Genomic DNA, 24,856 nt, shown 5'->3' with positions numbered 1-24,856 from the left:
AAAAAAATCAGAGCATTAATATTGAATTCTTGTCCCGGCAAATTTCTTTTGGCATTTTTGTTCCTTGAATTAATATAGAGTGACAAACACAAGTGCTGAACAATGTGGGTAGTTGAAAATCAGTTTAGGTTTAGTAGTCCCCCATGGATCTCCATCCGATAAGAATCATGAGCTGCGCAGTATGATATTCAACTCCTCACCAAGTGATAGATCAGATAAAGGAAGCTGCTTTATGCACATTTCCATATCCGTTATCATTTCTTATAGCTGAAATCCAGGCTAAGCAAAATTGACTAAATACCAGAGACTTCGGTACTCATACCTTGGTGTGCTTTGTGTATTTCTTCCAGATCTGTGCAGTCATCCAGTGTGAGACTTTCCCTCTGTGGAGGAACTTCCTGTAATAAAGACCGCTCACTGCTGCTCTCTCTTCTTGTGCAGGCTGACCGGTCCTGTCTCCGCCCCCCTCCTGTCGTTTTCTGCAGGCAGCCTGTAGTGGGTGGAGCCTCCTGAACCCCTCCCAAAGCTCTGCTCTCTGCACAGGCTATGTACGGCACAGTGATGGTGTCGCTGCTATTTTTACAACGTAAAATCTGAGTTTACAAAAGCATTTGGTGAACACAAAGTGGATTTCTATCCTTTGTGGCTAGCGAGGAACAGATTACTGTAAAGCCTTTAACTACTTACTGGGCACTTTTTACCCCCTTCCTGCCCTGGCCAATGTTCAGCTTTCAGCGCTGTCACACTTTGAATGACAATTGCGCGGTCATGTAACACTGTACACAAACAAAATTTTTATAATTTTTTTGAGACAGATAGAGCTTTCTCTTTGTGGTATTTATTCACCACTGGGTTTTTTGTTTTTTGCTAAAAAAATGAAAAAAGTACGAAAATTCATAAAAAAATCTTAGTTTCTTTTATAAAATTTCGTAAATAAGTAATTTTTCTTGTGCACTGATGAGGCAGCACAGGGTGACAGAGAGAGAGAAGGGGTGACAGAGAGAGAGAGGGGGTGACAGAGAGAGAGAGAGAGGGGGTGACAGAGAGAGAGAGAGGGGGTGACAGAAAGAGAGAGGGGGTGACAGAGAGAGACAAAGGGGGTAACAGAGAGACGAGGGGGTGACAGAGAGAGACAGAGGGGGATGACAGAGAGAGACAGAGGGGGGTGACAGAGAGAGACAGAGGGGGGTGACAGAGAGAGACAGAGGGGGGTGACAGAGAGAGACAGAGGGGGGTGACAGAGAGAGACAGAGGGGGGTGACAGAGAGAGACGAGGGGGTGACAGAGAGAGACGGGGGGGTGACAGAGGGAGACAGAGAGGGTGACAGAGAGATACAAAGTGGGTGACAGAGGGGGGTGACAGAGAGAGACAGGGGGGGGGTAACAGAGACAGAGGGGGTGACAGAGAGAGACGGGGGGGTGACAGAGGGAGATGGGGGGGTGACAGAGGGAGACAGAGGGGGGGTGACAGAGAGAGACGGAGGGGGGGTAAAAGAGAGACAGAAGGAGACAAAGAGGGGTGACAGAGAGAGACAAAGGGGGTGACAGAGAGAGACAAAGGGGGTGACAGAGAGAGACAAAGGGGGTGACAGAGAGAGACAGAGGGGGTGACAGAGAGAGACAGAGGGGGTGACAGAGACAGAGGAAGGGGGACAGAGTGAGAGGGGGGTGAGAAAGACAGAGGGGTGACAGAGAGGGGTGATGGGGTGAGAGAGAGGGGGGTCAGAGAGAGAGGGGGGTCAGAGAGAGGGGGGTGACTGAGAGAGACAGAGGGGGGAGACAGAGAGACAGAGGGGGTGACAGAGAGAGAGGGGGGGTGACAGAGAGAGACAGAGGAGGGTGACAGAGAAAGAGAGAGAGGGGGGTGTGACAGAGGGAGAACAGAGGGGGGGACAGAGAGAGACAAAGAGGGTGACAGATAGAGACAGGGGGGGGGGACAGAGAGAGACAGAGGGGGGGGGTTACAGAGAGAGACAGAGGGGGGTGACAGAGAGAGAGAGGGGGAGACAGAGAGAGACAAAGGGGGGTGACAGAGAGAGAGGGGGTGACAGACAGAGACAGAGAAAGGGGGACAGAGAGAGGGGAGTGAGAAAGACAGAGGGGTGACAGAGAGGGGTGATGGGGGTGAGAGAGAGGGGGTCAAAGAGAGAGGGGGGTCAAAGAGAGAGAGGGGGTGACAGAGAGAGACAGAGGGGGGGTGACAGAGAGAGACAGAGGGGGGGTGACAGAGAGAGACAGAGGGGGGTGGCAGAGAGGGTGGTGACAGAGGTAGACAGATGAAGGGGGACAGAAAGAGAGGGGGGTGAGAAAGACAGAGGGGTGACAGAGAGGGGTGATGGGGGTGAGAGAGGGGGTCAAAGAGAGAGAGGGGTGACAGAGAGAGACAAAGGGGGGTGACAGAGAGACAGAGGTGGTGACAGAGAGAGAGGAGTGTGACAGAGATAGACAGAGGAAGGGGGACAGAGAGAGAGAGGGGGGATGAGAAAGACAGATGGGTGACAGAGAGGGGTGATGGGGGTGTGAGAGAGAGGGGGTCAGAGAGAGAGAGACCCCTAGCCCTGTCTGCAGTCCCTCTAGTGACGCTATGTCCCAGTGGTGTGTGCAATGCTCAATACGGGTACCTTGCATGCCAGTAGCATGTCCATGATGGCCAGCAGCTGGCAAGACCCATTTTCATTCTGGGTGAGGACAGGAGGTGTTCTGTTCCTTCCATCGGATCTATGATGTGACAGGAAGAGGTCCCTGGCTGCTTGCATTTCCTGCCCGTTCTTGTTCAGTGAACCCCCAGTCAGTCTGTCCTCCAGGCCTGGGAGCGGTGAGGAGGTCTAAGGAGTTCAGGGGTTCCAGGCTATGGAAGGTTCCGGGGATGTTGTGCCTGCTGTTCCTGGCGTCTTGCTGCTCTCCTTTTCCGTGGCCTCCGTCTCCTGGGCCGCTCGCACTATGTAGACCAGGTGATGTCATCCTGCCCACCCCTTGAGGCCTTTGCTGTCCCACTCCTCGCACCAGCTGTCCCCGGCCCTGCTAAACTGTGTACAGGTGCGAGCAGGGATGGCCGCCAGCGCTAGGATATGGACCGAGTTGGGAACATCCGATCCCTGATTCCGGGGGGGGGGGGGGCACTTGCCCCCCCTGCCCCTACCTGTGGACGTCCATGTATGCAGCCATTATAGCAGCAATAAAAAAAGGAAGATACACAAGAAGAACCTATAAAAGTGTTGCATTTGTAACCTTTCTTAGTACATCTGGCAAAAATATGATATTGTAAGACAGGCCGATGTCATAACTCTTTTTCCTTTTTCCTCCCAACACTCGCTGTACAAGAGGAATATATGAGCAACTGAGAAACGATCGCATCTGTTTGTTGCCTAGAGGGAAATGCTGACAACAAGAAATGCTGCACATTTGTGAGCATTCTGTAAACATTTGTAAATAACTGCCAACTCTGCTACCTATACAAATTTTAATATTTCCCATTGGGCACAGTGATGCTAATTGTAGGTATAGGCAGATATAAAAGCACACAAGTTGAACTCCAGGCACAAAAGCATTAATTTAAATACATTCCTTAAAGTAATTGTAAAATAATAGTTTTTTTCTAATAACAAACATGTTAACAAAGATCTCCTGTGGTTGCGGGTGTATTTGCCATCATCCCTTGTAAATCAAAACAACGTGTATCCTCATTTTTGAGGGTTTTTAAGATGATTCAGATATTATTAAAAAAATATATTTAATTTCATCACATTAAGAACAAAATATAAAAACAGTAAGCAATTTTTTAAAGATTACAAAATGTTTTCCAGCATATAGCAGAGTATTTTCAACAATTAGGTATATTTGATATGAATTAAAGTTTGGTATATTAAAGATGCATTAGAGTGGTATTCCCCAGCTACTTGCTTATATGGGTTCTACCATAGATGGTGAATTAGTGGATGGTTATTCGTAGGTGGGGGTATCCTTCGGTGCATGGTTATCCGTAGGTGGGGGTATCCACTGGTGGATGGTGGATGGTTATTCGTAGGTGGGGGTATCCTTCGGTGGATGGTTATTCGTAGGTGGGGGTATACATTGGTGGATGGTTATTCGTAGGTGGGGGTATCCATTGGTGGATGGTTATTCGTAGGTGGGTGTATCCATTGGTGGATGGTTATCCGTAGGTGGGGGTATATATTGGTAGATGGTTATTTGTAGGTGGGGATATCCATTGGTGGAAGGTTATTCGTAGGTGGGGGTATTCATTGGTGGATGGTTATTCGTAGGTTGCGGTATTCATTGGTGGATGGTGGATGGTTATTCATTGGTGGGGGTATCCATTGGTGGATGGTTATTCGTAGGTGGGTGTATCCATTGGTGGATGGATATCCGTAAGTGGGGGTATCCTTTGGTAGATGGTTATTTGTAGGTGGGGATATCCATTGGTGGAAGGTTATTCGTAGGTGGGGGTATTCATTGGTGGATGGTGGATGGTTATTCGTAGGTTGCGGTATTCATTGGTGGATGGTGGATGGTTATTCGTAGGTGGGTGTATCCATTAGTGGATGGTTATTCGTAGGTGGGGGTATCCATTGGCGGATGGTTATCCGTAGGTGGGGGTATCCAATACCCCCAATCCAATACACCTATGGATACCACCACCTATGGATAACCATCCACCAACCAAATACTTGCTTATATTGGTTCCACCCTAGGTGGTGAATAGGTGGATGGTTATCCGTAGGTGGGGGTATACATTGGTGGATGGTTATCCGTAGGTGGGGAGATATCCCTTGGTGGATGGTTATCTGTAGCTGGGGGTATCCATTGGATAACCCCCAGCTACAGATAACCATCCACTAATTCACCATCTATGGTAGAACCCATATAAGCAAGTAGCTGGGGAATACCATTCAAATGCATCTTCAATATACCAAACTTTAATTAATCTCAAATATAACTAATTGCTGAAAATACTCTGCTATATGCTGGAAAAAATTTTGTGATGTTTAAAATTTGCTTACCGTTTTTCTATTTTGTTCTTAATGTGATGAAATAAAACATATTTTTTTTAATAATGTCTGAATTGCCTTAAAAATCCCCAAAAATGAGGATACACGTTGTTATAACAAACATGTTATACCTGCCTGCTCTGTGCAATGGTGTTACACAGAGCAGCCTTAATCCTCTTCTTCTGGGGTCCCCCCGCCAGTGCTCTGGTCTCCTCCTCTTCTCCATGTGCCCCAAGAGGAAGCCACTTTCTATGGTGGCACACATGCGGGCCCGCTCCTGAGCCAGATTGTGTGTGACTATTGACACACACAGTGTGGCCCAGCCCGCCCCACCCCTTACAGGATCGGTCTTTATTATAGGGAGCTCCTGCACCCTTCAGTTTACATAATGGAGAATGCAGCAGGTAAAGTGAGACTCTCTGATAGTAGAAATTGGTACTGGAAAAGACAGCAGTTCCCCACAGACAGCAGAAATATCCCACCATTGAAATCCTCTTCTAAGACTGTGGGTCTCTAAATCGCAGACATTGGTTTTAGGATGACACTATGTCCTTAATTTTTTTTACTTCTGTCAGGTGGAGGTCTAATTATAATGACAGTTGTGATTTATAAGTATCTGCTGATATATCATGGAAATGTCACCAAAATTGCTGAAAGGCAATTTCCATCTCCTTTTTTAATAAGGTTAAGTAATTGACAATGTCTTCCATCCCGTCTGTCAGCAATACTGGCTATACATCACTATGATGTGCCACCATCTTCCAGGAAATATAAGTATATGATTGAGGATAATCAAGTAAACACTGTCATTTAATATGGAAAATCAGCAGTTTCTCACATTTGGAGGAAAAAATAAACCAGGAAAGAAAGAGCAGCTGGAAGATTGATGGTTCACGGAAAAAGTAAACCTTTTAGAGAAATGTGATGTAGACGAAACATATTGATGTGGTGCCGAGTTGTTTCACGTAGGAGAAAAAAAAGCTCTGTGGGCTGTTTGCCTTGTTCCTTGGCAGGAAATTAATATTTTAAAGTGAAACGCCAGTTTTGTTTAGAAAGCAACACAGTTCTCCACGTCAACTATAATGGACCCTAAAGTGTTACTAAACCCAGGACCCTGTATTCGCTATATCTGGTCTCCCACAGCACACAGAACATGGAAATGCAATTATTTTAGTAAATATAAACTGCTAAATACCTTTTTCTCATCAGCAGTATATAGCAGTCTTGTGACTTCTGTCAGTGTTTGGTTAAAGCTTGTAGGAGGAGTTCTCATTCTGCACTGACTGTCCTATGAGGCTGCAGGACCCCTGACCCTCTGTCTGGACAGTGCTGATTGACCCTGTGCTGATCGCATGCACCCATACCTCCCAACATTTTGAGATGGGAATGAGGGACTCCTACTAACAAATGTATGTAGGGATAGGACAGGTCCCCTGCCACACCCCCTTAAAGGAGAATTAACCCCCAAAAAAAGGTTAATTAAATCCACAAGGACTTTTTTTTACCACTACTATTCCCTTATATTGGCTTTTAAAATGTACAAATGCAGCAAGTTAGAAATTGGATGAAAGGTTTAGCACTGGGAAACACTTTTTGAAAGATAAAAAGTGCATTTTATATACATCTATATGGATCAGACCAAAATGAGGGACAAATGAGGAGGAATGAGGGACAGAGGGACATTCCCTCCAAATTAGGGACAGTTGGGAGCTATGCATGCACCCTCTCAAACTAAAAAAAAACTCTCTAGCAATACACACCAAACTGAGCATGTGCAGCTTGTCCCCTAGCCTCTGTACTACCAGGAGATATATTGGGGACCGTGGAAGAAGGGGAGGATCAGAGAAGACAGGATCAGAAAAGCCCTTTTACACAATGCGGGGGGATTAACCCACTTAGGTTCCACAGTGAGTATAACAAGGATGCTTTACTGCATATACAGACTGATTTTACTGTTGTGGGTTTAGTAACACTTTAATTACCGTACGTCAGCCTTTTAACCTGTGTATCTCCTATGGATCAGAGAATCTTTTACATTTCCACTGTGAGCCTGTTTTTATTTGGCGATAACTTTATTATTACCTAAGATAACTAAGTAATATTTGCAATTTTTTTTTTTTTTTGGGGGGGGGGGGGGTGCTTCCTTTCTCTTTTTTTTTTAAAAATAGTTTATTTCTACAGATTCGATTGATAAAAAGAAGCAAGAAGAATAAAGAAAAACCAAAAACGTTTTTTCTATTATGACCAGTGTTCGTTTAAAAAAAAAAAAAGCAGTTTTACTGTAAATAAACGTATACATCTAATTTCTTTATTTTTGGCCTTTTATCATCACACTAAAAATTATGCTTCTAGTACAAAGTAGGGCAAAGTAAGTGAAAGCTTTTTTTTTTTTTTTTAACCACTTGCCTACCAGGCACTTTCACCCCCTTCCTGCCCAGGTAATTTTTCAGCTTTCAGCGCTGTCACACTTTGAATGACAATTACGCTGTACTTAAACTGAATTTTTATATATTTTTTGGAGACAGAGAGAGATTTCTTTTAGCGGTATTTAATCACCACTGGGTTTTTATTTTTTATTTTTTGCTAAACAAATTAAAAAAAGACAGAAAATTTTGAAAAAAAAAAGTTTTCATAGTTTCTGTTATATAATTTTTTATAATTCTGTAAAATATATATATACTGTGTATATATATCTTTTCATTTTGAATTTTTTTACCATCTTTTTTGTCCTGTAGACACAACAGGAAAAGACTTTAAGGGCAAACTTATGTATAGAAAAATTATAATGAACATAAGAACAAAAATATAGTTTATATTATTTAGGTATTAAAAACCAGTAGGTGCAGAACAACACCATACCAGTATGGAGTACATCATACACTGAGTATCGTGCTCATCAAGAGCTGGAAAACATTGGAAGAGAGGCTTCTCATGTAGTCCGACGCGTTTCGGGAGTCTTGAAGTGTATCTCTTCTTCAGGGTCATAGAGAAGACAAAACAAGAATTTGAAAGAAAGACTCTGAAAAAGAGAAAAAACACAGTATACAGTTTAGAGCATGACCAATGCAAACACTGTGTCTGCAATTGGAAGCACAGCAGCCATGAAAGCATATACATACCAGTGCTGTATCGTAGAATAAAACACTCCTTAATGAAACAGAATGAAGCTGAAACATATGAGAAATAAATCTTTCCTGTTGGAGAGAACAACCAAAAAGAAGATGGATAAAATCCCCCCGGAGGCCCAGGATGTCCCACACAAGGATCCCCAAGAGAGGGTTCTCTGCAGCCGACCCAACGAGTCCAGTATCAGAAAGGTGTCTATGGTCTAATGAGGAGACCAACGGACAAGGTGATGGAATGGTTGGACCTAAGAGAGAAAGAGGATAAATGCATAATAGTAACGAAGGGAAGACCAATCGATAAAGCATCAATATTCAAATGAAATGGTCCATGCTAACCCAAAAATAAAATAGTCCATATTATATAGGATCACCTTGTAGATGTACATAACAAAATACAAGTATGTACATACGTGTATAGTGACATTGTGGAATAACTATTATTTGTTAGGCTAGCATATATGAGGTAAACAGACATACCTTAGTCATTCTGAATGGTCTAAACAGAAGGGAAGTAAATCATCTGTGTATATATTAGGTGCGCCAATTCGGCAGCATAAGGCTAAATACAAGGTATGTCTAAGCTAAACAGGAGCGGGGAACTCCATTGATTTAGAGGGAGATACCCAGATCGATAAAGCCTACCTTGATGATGCAGTTGGAATAATGCGTCGGCTGAGTCTCCACACAGATCTGCATCCACACTAGGCAGACGCGCTGTCTGGAATTATAAGGAGGCGCCGGCGCATGCGCAATACTGGCCGTGAGCACGTCCCGACGGACCGCGTCATCACGCACCAGCTGGAGATGCGCATGCATCGCGTGCCACCATGGGCGCGATGGACCGTTTAACTTAGAATAGAAAAATAAATAAGCTTGTGACTTTAAACATAAAAGAAAGAAATGTCCATAAAGTGTCCAGAAGAGTAATCCATATATGTAGATATCGGTCCCACATGCCGTACAAGTTGAAACTCCAAAAATAGCCAAGGTGACACCTTTTACTCTCATGCAAGGTTCACCAGAATTCTTGTGACCCCCCAATAGGAGTGGTGAATAAAAACTCAATAAAACTTCGAAGCCAACATCATAGAAAGGGATAACCTTCATGGAAATGCCCAAAAGATATTAATTGGTCAAATTGGAACCTCCTCTATAATTATCACAGCCTTCACAGAAACCCAACTCAGTTCAGTAGGATTAAGGGGTACAATTTGATACATGTAATGAAGAAATGCTCTAAATAGTGTAAAATTGTAAACAAGGAGAATTTATTGACTAAAAATGCACTTACATAGTACCCAGATAAAAAGCATGTACAGGAGATGCCAAAATCTCTTCCTTTAAAAACAAAGATGGCCAATAGCCAGTTGCGCATGCGTGGTAGCGTATGTGCGTGGCTCCGCCCTAGGCGTTTCGTCATACCTGAAGCCAACTTGTATTTACTGGGCACTGAACGCTCCTTTCTACCTACTCTTCCAAATCTGTATTACTGTCTGCATCCCTGCTGGGGAGATTAAACCTCCATTCCTGTCCCTTTAACAGAGCATTACAACAACAGGAAGTAATGGGCTAGCTCTCTAATTGGGTCAGGCAGCAACAAAAACACGTGTATTTAGTAGAGTGGGAAGAGGTTAGAACAAATTTCAATTTGTTATCTTTATTTATTTTCCTGTCCCGGTGACACTGACACCATCTAATTTCTTGACCCAACTATGTCTCCAGTTAGCACATATGCAGCTATAAAAACTCGACAAGTGTTCTGACTGTTACCCACTCTATTAAAAACTGCAATAAATATTAAGGCTGTAGTAGGGCTTTAAGGCATGTTAAAATGAAATGCAATATTGATTGGGAGGCCACTGTAGCATACCATCAGTGTTACTTTGCACAGCCATTGCAAATGATAAATTAGGGCATTAAAAGTTTTACCCTAATGCAGGAACATGGGATTTACCGGTAGTGAGGACCAATAAAGTCATACCCAAATTCACAATTCAGCTCAAGACTTGCCCCTCCTGTACATGGACAGTTTGGGTGCCGACCACTGTAGTCTGTCTCCACTCTAAGCAATATAAAAAAAGTATCAGCTTCATGCTACTCGTAGCTCTTCTTGCGTATTTATTATTTTGTCAACAAAATGATTGCACACAGCAATGTCTCCACCTGGTACTCAACCTTCCTCGACGCGTTTCATCACTCCTGGCTTGCTGACAAGGATAGGGGAAGCAGACTAGGGTTAGCATGGCAACGATAGATATTACGCAGGACTATAGGTCTGCCGAAAAACAAACGTTAATACCCCTGAAAACATATAACACGTGTTTTTTTCTTTAAATACAGTATGAATGTCCAGTTTTGGGGAACATCTTGTACTTCAACGACTGTTTAAAGAATGTTTTTTTTTTTCTGGCAGGGTTTAAGGAAACCACATTAGCTTAGTACGCTACCATGGCAGCGGGTCAAGCTGACATTTTATCGCCTTTTAAGGCTGGAAAATCAAAGCACAGCTCAATTGTCTTGTTTTTCTTGACATTTTAGTTGTATCTGGGTAAGGTTATTGAGAAGGAAAATGATTTTGAAAGTTTATTTCAAAGAGAAGAGTTACAAAGTAGAAGTAAAAAAAGTAGAGAGATTAAGAAGTTTACCAAAGACCTAACGCCTTAATCAAAATGGGACACTTTTAAGCTATAATCCTAGATGGTTGCCTTAACTTATTCACTTAAGAATTTGCAAAAGCAACACATAAAATAATTACAAGAGACATTAATTCCTGTTATTTTGGAACGCCTTGTCAGCTTGACCACGACCCTCACTCTGAAATGCCTTACTGTATGAATACGCAGAGACTAACTGTCTCTTCTCATTGCACAAAGGAGTTCCAAAGGACACAAGGAGGACAACAATTTGTTCAAATAACATCTTTCTGCAAAGTCATTGTAGCAAGCAAACCTGTTATATAAAGAAGCTAATATCAGCACTAGTGTTGGGGCGAACGGTTCGGCGCGAGCCGCGGTTCGCCCTGCCAAAGACCCTGCGATGCACTGCACACTGCACAGTGCATTCTGTGCCCTGATTGGGCAAAGCTCTGTCAAATCAGGGCGCAGTGTAAGCTGGTCGTTAAGGACGCCATGGCCGGCTTTCCGGCCCCGCTCCTTAACAACTGATGAGTCATCAGCTGTCAATGGGCTTCCCCGCTGACAGCTGAATAAACAATAAAAAAATAAAAGTGCCGAGGCACAAGTGGACATCCCTGGATCTAGATGGGGATCAGGTAAGTATTAGGGGGGCTGCTGCACACAGAAGGCTTTTTCTCTTAATGCATATGCACAGTGGCATCTCTAGCTTTCACATTTGGGGGGGGGGACACATGGGGGGACAAGGACAAAAGTAGGGGGGCCAACCATAAAACACAAATTTATATATATATATTTATATATATAGATATATAGATCTATATATCTATATATATATAGATATATAGATCTATTTATATCTATATATCTATATATATATATATATATATATATATATATATATATATATCTACACACGCACACACACGAATCACAGGAGGCCATGGGCAGCTCCCACTTCCAGCAGGAATAACAGGAGGCCATGATGGGCAAGGTAGATGAGGTCAGGTGTATGGGGGGAGGTCGATCCTGTGGGGGGTCTCTCACCTTGCTCGGCAGACTCAGAGCTCAGCAGTGTCAGCAGGACAGAACAGGTCCTCTCTCTTCCAACTTCTTCTTCCTCCTTGCACTGCTGCTTCCTCCAGTCGTGGCTTGTGGGGGTCGGTCACAGTCAGTGATGTCGCTCCTGGCTGGGGTCTCCACTCCACTCCACAGTACTCTTTACTGCAGCCACCAGGCGCGCCAAGACCAGCCACGTGGTGTGGTGTCCAGGCAATATCCGACCGCAGCAATGGGAGTTGTTGTAGCACGCAGGCTCAGGTGGGCTGCGCTGCTCTCCTCTCCTTGGACTGACTCCACCCTCTGGGAGCGGGAGCAGGGAGCTTGAGCATGCAGCCACCGCCGCACCACGGACTACACTACAACTCCCATAAACAACAGCGGCGGGCGGCGGCTGTCGTGCAACGTCACCTGGGCTAATGGCTAGCCCCGCTTACTGGCTTAGAGACTGACAGTCATACTAGTGAGTCATTCAAGCGGGCGGATGGTCTGCACTCGGACAGCCGCGGCGCCGGCCGGCGGCTATTCGGTTATTACAGTAACTGACATTCAGACAGTACTTAACTGGGGGGGGCAAATGGGGGGGCACACAGTAAAATTGGGGGGGTCGTGGCCCCGTCAGGCCCCACCCTGGTGACGCCCCTGCATATGCATTGACGGGCCCATCAATACAGCCTCACCTGTGCCCATCAATACAGGCTCACTTGTGTTCATCAGTATAGCCTCACCTGTGCCTGTCAGTAGTCTCACCTGTGCAGAGGAAGAGTCGAGCTGGTACGATCATCAGAGAGCAGAGATTGCCCGCTGTAACAGCTTTCATTTGAATTTCTCACTCGCCTACTCGCATTTTGCGAGTGGAAAATGAGGGCTGGCGAGCGTGGGCTACCTCGGAGGAGGAGGGCAAGCACCACCAGCAGGCGGGGTTGAACGGGAGCCATTCTCCCAGCCAGGGGAAGAGAGGAGAAAAAGAGTCGAGCTGGCCGATCATCAGGTTTCATTTGAATTGCTGGGTTCCCGGTGCCTCTCTCGTCACACAGTCCCGCCTCCTCGCCTGGCATTGGACTGGTGTTCTGTCTATCAAATGCGCCGGGCGAGGAGCCGGGACTGTGTGACGTGAGCGGCGCAGGGCGAGGAGGCGGGACTGTGTGACGGTGAGTGGCACAGGAAACCCAGCAATTCAAATGGAACATGATGATCGGCCAGCTCGACTCTTTCTCTCCTCTCTTACCCTGGCTGGGAAAACGGCTCCCGTTCAACCCCGCCTGCCGGTGGTGCTCGCCTCCTCCTCCTGCGAGGCAGCCCCATGCTCGCCAGTCCTCATTTTCCACTCGCAAAATGCGAGTAGGCGAGTGGGAAATTTGAGGGCTGAAGAATGGATAGATTAAATGCAGGTATGCGTTGGCTAAACTGGTTGAAATTGTATGTTTGCATTAATAAAGTAGGAAAATATGTATTCGGTGCTTATGAAAAAAAAAAACACGCTTGCTTCCTATCTATTCTTTTTAAATAATTTTTCCTATTTCATTGTTTTTATGTTGAATTGTGTCAAATCTTCTGTCAGTTTGATTAGCATCAGAATAGAGCCCAAGAGAGAAATAATGACACGAGTGCTATTTTCATGTCATTCCCTTGGTGAAGAGCGGAGTGAAATGTTCTATTTCCCGTGTGCTCTTTGTGTAAAAAAAAAAATAAATGAAGTGCTCAGATATGATAACATTGTCTGCAGTAGCAATGCGGTTTGATGAACATTAAAGGGGTATTAAACCTCAAAGCAAACATTTACTGTACTGCAGATTACCAGTGTACCATCCGTCCATTTTTCATCCATCCATTGACAGCAATGCATTCCTATAGGCAAACGGATGTAAATGAATGATCATCCGTTTACATCCACATCCGTTTTAAACGGAACAAGTCTCTATTTTTGTTCCATTGAAAAAAAAAATGAAAGTGGATATAAATGGACAGATGGTCTGTTTTGCATCTGTTTTTGCATTGGTTGTTATGACCCGGCGTCCTAACGACTAGCGACTTATCTGCGCTTTCAGCAACAGGGATGAGTGATTGGTTATTAACCACCTGACCCCCGTAAGATTTATCCACCTTCATGACCAGGCCACTTTTTGCGATACAGCACTGCCTTACTTTAACTGACAATTGCGCGGTCATGTAACGCTGTACCCAATTCAAATTTGTGTCCTTTTTTTAGAGCTTTCTTTTGGTGGTATTTGATCATCTCTACGTTTTTTTTTTTTACGCTATAAACGGAAAAAACAGGCAATTTTTTTTTTAAAACAATATTTTTTACTTTCTGTTATAAAACATTTCCAATTAAAAAAAAAAAAAAAATCAAAATTCTTCATAAATTTAGGCCAATACGTATTCTCCTACATATTTTTGGCAACAAAAAAAATTCCCATTAAGCGTATATTGATTGGTTAAGATGAACGCTATAGCGTCTACATTCTACAAACTATGGGATATATACTGAAATTTTGTATTTACTTATTTTTTTTACTAGTTATGGCGGCGATCAGCAACTTATAGCGGGACTGCAATATTGCAGCAGACAATCAGACACTAATGCCGTGTAGACACGAGCGGACTTTCCGGCAGAAAAGGTTCCGTCGGACATTCCGATCGTGTGTGGGCTTCATTGGATCTTCATTGGACCTTTTCTGTCGAAAAATTTCCGACGGACCTAGAAATAGAACATGTTTCAAATCTTTCCGACGGACTTGATTCCTATAGAAAAATCAGTTCGTCTGTATGCTAGTCCGACGGACCAAAAACGACGCAAGGGCAGCTATTGGCTACTGGCTATGAACTTCTTTATTCTTGTCCGGTCGTACGTCATCACGTTCGAAATGATCGGACTTTGGTGTGATCGCGTGTAGGCAAGTCCGTTTCGTCGGAACTCCGCTGAAAAGTCCTTCGGAGTTCAGGCGGACGAGAAGTCCGGTCGTGTGTAAGCGGCATTATTGAGACTTTTGACACTTTCTTGGCAACCAGTGACACTAATACAGTAATAGTAATCAGTGCTAAAAATATGCACTGTCACTGTACTAATGACACTGGCTGGGAAGACATCTAGGGCGATCAAAGGGTTAAATGTGCGCGTAGCCAGTGTTTGGTGTACACAGTGTGCTGTTTTTACTAGGGGAAAAAATGAATAGAATCCACTCACCCCCCCCCCCCGGCAGGACAGCGGTCTGCCTTCTTTACATAGGCAGATCGCTGTTCTGTGTTCTTTACTGGCAATCGGCGGGTGCCTGAGCACATCAAGTTCCGGCACCCGCAGATCAGCTTCTGCTGTGAATATTGACAGCAAAAACTGCACACGCACGCCCCCTGCTGGCTGAAATGACAAATCAAGTAAATATATGTGATCTGGCACACAGATGCCACCCTGTAGCAGTAAAACTGCTATAGTGCGGTCAACAGGTGGTTAAGGAGCCGCCGGCACCCGCCAGCTTCCTAACAATGATGAGTCATCCCCGCTGTCAGCGGGAAAGTGCCCTCCACAGAAGAGCTGGGGAAACAAAATGGCATGGGGTGCCCCCCAGAATCCATACCAGACCCTTATCAGAGCATGCAGGGAGGAGGGGTGGACAAGCGTGAGATTTAAAAAAAACGAAGGTTGAACATCCACAGTGCCGCCCGGAGATAAAAAAAAAAACTCCCGTCTGCCCAAATAGGGTCACGCAAGGGGCAAACCGAAAAATAATGGCTGCCCAATTAGGTTTTCATTACGGGCCCCAAACAGGCCAACTCGGGGGGGAGGCAACTGAATGCCAAAGTAAAGCTTTATGTGTCTCAAATGATATAAAATGAATTTGGGTACAGCACTGAAAACTAGGAATGAATCGGTATTACAGGCTGGTGGTAGATGAGCAAAAAGCAAACAAATTAAAATCTAACTTTAGTCGGTGTGGTACACGTGATTACACCTTCGGCTGGACAGCTTGGTCTGGTACAAAAAGTAAGGAAATGAACAAATCTACTGGCAGGATCAACAGGTAATAAAACTATGTGACAGAGGTAGTCTTGGGAATGATGCGTTAAACTATCTTAGTGTTACTAAACCCACAGCAGTAAAATCAGTCCGTATATGCAGTAACACATGCTTGCTATACTCACTGCGGAACCTAAGGGGTTAATCCTGCACATTATGTATAAAGGCTGTTTGATCCTGTCTTCTCTGATCCTCCTCTTCTTCCACTGTCCCCAATCCATCTCCTGATAGAACAGAGCCTTGGGGACACACTGCACATGCTCAGTTTGGTGTGTATTGTTAGAGAGTTTTTTTTTTGGGGGGGGTGCATGTGAATGGCACAGGGCCAATCAGCGCTGTCCAGACAGAGGGTCAGGGCTCCTGCAACCTAATAGGACAATCAGAAGTGAATGAAAACTCCTCCTGCAAGTAGATATTTACAATTCGTTTCATTCCAAATTAGTTCTTTGATGAATTTCGACAAATTATTTAATTCGCAAACATCAGAATTAACGAAAACCCATTTAACACATTTTTCCAAATATTCATAAATTTGAATATTCGAAAATTCGTAAGTTCCTAAATTTGAAAATTCGAAAATTTGAAAATCCGTAAATTCATAAATTCGGAAATTTGAAAATTCGAAAATCTGAAATAATAACTAACTAATAATAACTTAACTATTACTAACTATTAAGATATAGGTATTGGAATTTCCTTTCAAATGTGACTGTTAGTGAACGTAACAAATACTAAGTTATCCGAAGTTACGAAATATCCAAAATAACAAAAGCCGTATCTAAACGAATGGAACATAAGGAATTAATAATAATAAATAACAATAATAATAATAAAAACTTCTTCTTCTTCTTATTATTATTATTATTTATTATTAATTTGTTCTGTTCCATTTGTTTAGATGCGGCATTCATTATTTCAGATAATTCGTAACTTCGGATAAATACGTATTTGTTACGTTCACTAACAGCCAAACTTGAAAGGAAATTCCAATACCTATAATTTAATAGTTACCGTATTTATCGGCGTATAACACGCATCTTCAATTTAAGAGGGAAGTTTCAGGAAAAAAACTTTTTTTTTAAAATAAACCACTTTGAAGCAAAATAATGGCCAGTGCCCATCAATACAGCCTGATCTGTGCCCATCTGCAGCCTCAATGCAGCCTGATGCCCATCTCCCATCAATGCAGCCCGATTAATGGCAATCTGCAGCCTCACCATCTCTCATCGATGCAGTGCAGGAAATCACCGAGCCGTCGTCTCCTGTTTACTCGGCTCTCAGTTAGCAGTCACATACACAGTCCCGCCTCCGCCATCGGCATTGGACCAGCTCCTGTGATAGAAAGAACACTGATCCAATGCCGGTGGCGGAGGCGGGACTGTGTATGTGACGTGAAAGCCGAGTAAACAAGAGATGACGGGTCGGTGAATTCCGGCGGCACTCATCCCCGAGGTACACTATCGGCGTATAACACGCACCCATGATTTGCCACCTATTTTCAGGGGGGGAAAAGTGTGTGTTATACGCCAATAAATACGGTAGTTATTATTAGTTAGTTATCCTTTCGGATTTTCTTTCTTTTTTCAGATTTTCTAATTTTTCGAATTTACGCATTTTTCGAATTCACGCATTTTCGAATTTACGAATTTTTGAACTTACGAGTTTTCGATTTTCGAACTTACGAGTTTTCGAATTTTCTAATTTACGAATTTTCAAACTTACAAGTTTTCGAATTTACGCATTTTCGAATTTACGAATTTTCCAATTTACAGATTTTTGAATTTACTAATTTACGAATTGCGATCATAACGAATGACCTGAAAAAACACAAAAAAAAAAAATACGCAAAAAACACATGAAACGAAAACAAACAAATTATTCGGCAGTGCACATGTCTATCTACAAGCTTTAACCAGTGATCTGCTGGTTACTGATACTATAACTATAACTATAATAACTATAGTTACTGACTGCTATATACTGCTGCTATATACTACTATAACTGACTGCTATATACTACTATACTACTATAACTATAGTTACTGACTGCTATATACTGCTGATGAGAAAAGGTATTTAGCAGTTTGCATTTCCTAAAATAATTGCATTTCCATGTTCTGTGTTCTGTGGGAGACCAGATATAGTGAATGCAGGGTCCTGGGTTTAGTAACACTTAAATGCTATTGACAGTGCATCATATTTGTATTAATTTTAATTTTGCTTAGAGTTCTACATTTAGTTAATAATTATTCCCGCACACGTCTTTGCATTAGATACATATAAGTCCTCCTAACTCATTTCATACATTTTTGTAGGGTTGAAAGAAGAGAGAGAGCGCGGTTGAAGACTGTGAAATTTAATGCAAAGCCTGGAGTCATTGATTCTAAAGGGGTAAGTAGAGCAAATATATATATATCAATATGAATATATGTGTATTGAAATTGCTGGTAAATCTTTACCGACTGCATTATTATGGTATATAGTGCTGAATATTTATAAAGCAGATTAAGTAAAATACCTTAATGCTAGTCAAACACCATAAAATGATACAATCATACAAATCCATCAATAAACCCTAAAACAATATAAATTCATCCAAATCAATTAGAATGAAATACATTTCAATGAATAAAAAAAAAAAAAAAAAAAAACACACATAATTAATATATATAATAATTATGTATTATTAATATATATTTATATAATAATTATATATTATTAATATATAATTATATAATAATTATATATTTCTATTAAACATATATATAAAAGGTACTTTAGAACAGGGAAAAAAAAAGCTTGCCTGACTTTTTAGAACTCTAGGCTCAACTATAACCATACCTCCAGGCAGGTATAAAAGACATAAATGACTGCAGCTCTGTATTCATTAATACATTCTTTTTTTTTTTTTTTTAAGATATATTTTTTGAGTTTAAAGGAACAGACATACAAAAAAATAAATAAATAAACGTAAACGCAACAGATTGTACAAAAATGGAAGAAGAGAGGGCGGAAAAAAAAATTAATACATCCTTAATGGATTTTTGTACATGCAAGCAGTGTAATGACCTGGATTAAACGTTTAGAGTATAGATACACTTCAAATTCTGATGATTGTGCTCTCCTATAATTATATATTAATAATATATCATTATTATATAATGATATATTAATAATACATATATATATATATATATATATATATATATATATATATATATATATATATATATATATATATATATATATATATATAAAATTATGTATTATTAATATATCATTATATAATAATGATATATTATTAATATATAGTATATATATATATAGTTGACTCCAGATCAACTTTCTTTACAAACATTCTACAGGTCTGGTTGAGTTATGTTGTGCAATAGTCATCCCACCACAGGGGGTCACTGTGGCTGAATTTTCATTCTGCAGACTTGCAGAGCTCCTGCTGTAGACTCCCCACTGCAACTTTGCTCCCGCTAGAGACTTGCTACGCAAATTTGCTACAAATTGTAAAAGTGTCATCTAGAACTTTGGATAGTAAAACATTTTATTTCTGCCAGTAAATTCCTTATACAGCCCACTTCCTGTTTCTTGTCTGGTCATTAGCCTAGGCTTATGACATCATGCACAGCTCTCTCTCTCGCACTCTTGTGAGAGTTTGCCAGGAAGGGGGGGGAGTCATAAGAGAGCCAATGAGAGCTGCAGGGCTGGAGGTGTGTCTCTGTGTGTCTGTGTAAATCCAGAAGCCTCAGCTGCCCACAGTTAAAATGGCTGCAGCCAGACTCAGCAGAGGGAGATTTCTGCAGCATGTTTGGCAAGTACAGCTTCTCAGTCTGCTGCTTCTCCCTTCACTGTCCATTCACAGGCTGGGGGAGGGACAAGACCTGTAAGCATTACTTAAGCTGGCCATAGATGGATCGGAATTTGTCCGGCTCACCATCTGTAGCTATTCTCTATCGATCTAACGATTGACTTCTCATAAAACGGGCTTGTTGGAAAATTCTTTTTCGATCAGCTCTGCAGCCAATCAGTGTATTCTGACAGCGCAGGGGTCCGGAAATCAGAATGCAATAGCGCAGCGGGGAGGATTCCTCCATCTACCTTGATTGTGTGGTGAGTGGAGCCCATTCAGTTTTTTACATTCAGCGTGCTGGCTGAACGAAAAAAAAAACAATGTGACCCCTGTATGCCAAGTTTTAACCACTTAAAGACCGGGCCTATTTTTCAAACTTGTTGTTTACAAGTTAAAATCATTTTTTTTTTTTTTGATAGAAAATTACTTAGAACCCCCAAACATTATATATTTTTTTTCTAACACTCTAGAGAATAAAATGGCGGTCGTTGCAATACTTTTTTTCACACCGTATTTGTGCAGCGGTCTTACAAGCACACTTTTTTTGGAAAAAATTCACTTTTTTTAATTAAAAAATAAGACAACAGTAAAGCCCAATTTTTTTTTTATATTGTGAAAGATAATGTTACGCCGAGTAAATTGATACCCAACATGTCACGCTTCAAATTTGCGCCCGCTCGTGGAATAGTGACAAAGTTTTACCCTTAAAAATCTCCATAGGCGACGTTTAAAAAAATTCTACAGGTTGCATGTTTTGAGTTACAGAGGAGGTCTAGGGCTAGAATTATTGCTCTCGCTCTACCGATCGCGGCGATACCTCACATGTGTGGTTTGAACACCGTTTTCATATGCAGGCGCTACTCGCGTATGCATTCGCTTCTGCACACGAGCTCGACGGGACATGTTTAAATAAATTTTTTTTTTCTTATTTACTTTACCTTTTTATTTTAAATTTTTACACTGTTCTTTTAAAAAAAAAAAAGTGTATCACTTATTCCTATTATAAGCAATGTAAACATCCCTTGTAATAGAAAAAAAGCATGACAGGACCTCTTAAATATGAGATCTGGGGGGTCAAAAAGACCTCAAATCTCATATTTACACTAAAATGCAATAAAAAAAAAAAAAAGTCATTTAAAAAATTAAATGACCCTTTAAGAGCTATGGGCGGAAGTGATGTTTTGACGTCGCTTCCGCCCTGCAATGGTATGGAGACGGGTGGGGGCCATCTTCCCCTCACTCATCTCCATGCCCAGGAAGGAGAAGGATCCGATCGCCTCCGCCGCTACTGACGGATCTGGTAAGCGCCGGAGGGCACCGGAGCGCGGCAGGAGGGGTGGCCCTCTCCCGCCGCTGATAAAAGTGATCTTGCGGCGAATCCGCCGCAGAGACCACTTTTATCTTGAAGCGGACCGCCCGCTGAAGAAGAGCATACCGGGGGTTATGGTAGCTAGCTGCTGGCATTACAACGGTATTCCTCGTCAAAGTAGCGATGTAAAACAACAGCGGGCGGTCCGTAAGTGGTTACAGTGGTTGTAAACCTCAGACATGAAATCTGAACAAAGCATTTCCCTCTGTAGTGAGTACTTGCCTCAATCCGGAGGGGTTGATTTACTAAAGGCAAATAGACTGTGCACTTAGTAAATCAACCACAAAGAGTTCAGTTACCCCCCCCCCCCCCCCCCCCCCCCGAGAACAATTATGGGGTGGATTTACTAAAGGCAAATAGACTGTGCACTTTAGTGCTCCAGAGCTCTGCTGACCATCCAATCACGTGCAAGCAAAAATGCTGTTTTTTTTTTTAAACTTTATTTTCCTTGCATGTGATTGGGTACTCTTTGCAAAGTGAAGCCTTACCTCAGTTACTAAGCTCTGGAGCAACTGCTCTTGCACAGTCTATTTGCCTTTAGTAAATCAACTCCAAAGTGTTCTCTCTACGTCTAATTCCTCTGCTCTCTGCATGAGTCACTTCTGACAAGAATCCCGACGCGACACAAAGAGTTAAAAAAAGGTGACAGGGGAGGGACCTCCAGCACACAGCCTGTGATTGACAGCCTCAGCTGTTTGTCCCTTCCCTCCAATCAGTTCTTAGAGCTCTTGTGCAATGTGTACATCCTCCCCGCCCCCCTTGCTTTGTGAGTCTATGAAAAATCCTTTTCATCTCTTGAGTTTGCTCCATGCACACTAAGCTAAAAAAAAAAAAAAACGCTGGAAAAATCACTGGATAAAAAACGCTGGTAATAGCTTTTTGTAGTAGCATTTTAGGAGCATTAGCATTTTTTTTCTTTAGCTTTTTTTATCAGTACCCTGTATTTTCTATAGGCAACGCTTCAAAAGCCCCCTATAGGTATCAGTTTAGTGTAACGGAGGAGGTCTTGTGTTAGAATTATTGCTCTCACTCCGGCATGCGCGGCGATGTGTATCACAATCAACGTTTTCACGCGTAGGCGCCCCAACGCATGCGTTTACGTTCGTGCGTGTGTATATGTGGGGATGGGGGGCCTAGAAAAAAAAAAATTTTTTTGGTGGGGGGGGGGGGGGGGTTTATGTGTTTTGGTGTAACTTTATTTATTTTGCAAAAAAAAAAATAAAAAACATTTTTTACTTAACTTTTTTTTTTCATCACAAATAGTTCCCCTATGTGATGAGTTTTAGGTGACAGGTCCTCTTTATTCAGATATGCAGTGTGTGTAATACCCCCCCCCCCCGCTGTCAGGTCCATACGACGTACGGACCTGACGGCGAAAGGGTTAAGAGCGTTTAGGAGCATTAGCATTTTATTGCAGTTTTTGCAGTAAAAGGGGGGGGGCTAAAAAAAAACGCTATTATTAGCATTTAGGAGCGTTTCTGGTAAAAAAACGCTCCAGGAAACTACAAAAACTATTTTTTTTCTGCTCCTAGAAGCTGAGGCTCAAAAAACACTAATAGTCTAAAGTAGTGTGCATGGACACATAGGAAAACACTATTCTAGGAGCTTAAAAAAAATGCTAGTGTACATGGAGCCTTATAAGGATAAATGGCTGCAAATAAACAGGTACAGCTTATTAGACATGTCCAATTTATTTAGTTCCGAATTCTTTTCTTAATGAATTTCGACAAATTCATTCATTTGGAAACATCAGAATTAACGGAAAACACGTTGAATTAATTTTTTTCGAATATTTGAAAATTCGGAAATTCATAAATCTGAAAGCCCAAAAATGTGAAAATCTGAAATAATAACTAACTATTAAATGATAGGTATTGGAATTTCCTTTCAAATTTGGCTGTTAGTGAACGCAACGAATACGAATTCATCCGAAGTTACGAATTATCCGAAGTAACGAATGCCGCATCTAAACGAATGGAACGTAACAAATTAATAATAATAAATAACAATAATAATAATAATAATAAAAACTTTTTATTATTATTGTTTATTATAAATTTGTTCCGTTCCATTTGCATTCATTATTTCGGATAATTCGTAACTTTGAATAAATTTGTATTCGTTACATTCACTGACAGCCAAATTTGAATGGCCTATAATTTAATAGTTAGTAATTATTAGTTAGTTAGTTATTATTTCGAATGTTCGGATTTTCGTTCTTTCGAATTTTCGGATTTTCTTTCTATTTTTCGGATTTTTGAATTTACGAATTTTCAAATTTCTGAAATTACGAATTTACGAAACTATGAATTTTCAAATTTATAAAATTACGAATTTATGAAATTACGAATTTTCGAAATAATGAATTTTCGAATTTACGGAATTCCGAATTTTCGAATTTATGAATTTACGAAATGACGAATTTACGAAAATTAAGAATTTTACAAATTTACGAAATTACGAATTTATGAAACTACAAATTTAGGAAACTACGAATTTACGAAACTACGAATTTTCTAATTTATGAAATTACGAAATTATGAATTTTTGAAATGATGAATTTAGGAAATTATGAATTTTCAAAATTACGAATTTTCAAATTTGTAAAATTACGAATTTATGAAATTACGATTTTTCAAATTTATGAATTTTCGAATTCACGAAATTACAAATTTACGAAATTACAAATTTACAAGGTTACGAATTTCACGAATTTAAGAAATTACGAATTTAAGAAATTACGAATTTACGAAACTTCAAATTTACGAAACTACGAATTTACGAAACAACAAATTTTCTAATCTCTGAAATTATGAATTTCCGAAATTACGAATTTACGAAATTATGAATTTTCGAATTTACAAAATTAGGAATTTATGAAATTACGAACTTTCAAATTTATGAATTTTCGAAATTACGAATTTACAAATTCACGAATGTTCGAATTTACAAAATGACGAATTTATGAAATTAGAACTTTCAAATTTCTGAATTTTCGAATTTACGAAATTCCGAATTTACAAATTTACGAATTTACGAAAATTACGAATTTTCGAATTTACAAATTTACGAAATTCTGAATTTACGAATGACAAAGAGAAAAAACCCGAATGAAACTAAATAAAACACATTTTTTGCTAGTGCACATGTCTACAACTTATGTAGGAGGATTTGTGTATCACCTGAGCCCAGTGACTTCACTGGGTATATGTAAGGGCTTACAACCACTTTAACTGTAGCACAAAAAAAACAAAACATCAGGTCTCCTACCCTGCCAGACAGGGCTGTGCTGTGTGGCAGAGCTGTGTAAATCTCAGAACTGGATGAACAGGATTACAAATCCTTTCCTAGTTAATACGGATGTCATATATGTATTTTTTCACTGTATTTATCTGGAGTTCCGCTTTAAGGAAGATAATAGGAGTGCGCGCTGGGCGAGAGAGACTGGCGTGCAGCAGACTTTTCCAGTGAAAGCTCCAATGTTAGAAAATAATGGGGCGTAATTGAATTTCATCTCACGGTGCTCTATAGAGACTGATGGGCCAGAACAGCGTGATAGTACATCACTGCTATTATTATTACATTTCGCTTTCAGAGTACTACTGTTTGTAAATGAAATGCCGGCTGATTAATGAGTCAAGCATTATAATTAAAACTAATCCATTTAGCTCTGTGATGGTCGGGACGGGCACTTTATAGGATGACTATTCTCCGTGTTCCAGAACAGAAAAGTAAAACATTACAGCTTACAGATCATTCCGGAAAGTTCAAGGGAGATGGATTGGTGACAACTATTATTATTTTT

The 24,856-nt window shown here is 41.2% G+C and overlaps 1 protein-coding gene across 11 annotated transcripts in view; it reads left to right on the top strand.

The window, feature by feature from the left end:
* The window catches only part of DLG2 (discs large MAGUK scaffold protein 2), a 2,047,541-nt gene that overhangs the window by 1,885,969 nt on the left and 136,716 nt on the right, over positions 1-24,856 (top strand). For all 11 annotated transcript variants that reach the window (XM_073612843.1, XM_073612834.1, XM_073612838.1 and 8 more), the window contains one exon: positions 18,136-18,211. In XM_073612843.1, the coding sequence (XP_073468944.1) occupies positions 18,136-18,211 (76 nt within the window). The remainder of the gene's footprint in view (positions 1-18,135; positions 18,212-24,856) is intronic.

Source organism: Aquarana catesbeiana, linkage group LG02 (assembly GCF_042186555.1).
Source record: "Aquarana catesbeiana isolate 2022-GZ linkage group LG02, ASM4218655v1, whole genome shotgun sequence".
Taxonomy (NCBI): Eukaryota; Metazoa; Chordata; class Amphibia; order Anura; family Ranidae; genus Aquarana; species Aquarana catesbeiana.
The sequence above is the reverse complement of the archived record's forward strand: the minus strand, read 5'-3'. Positions and strand labels throughout refer to the sequence as shown.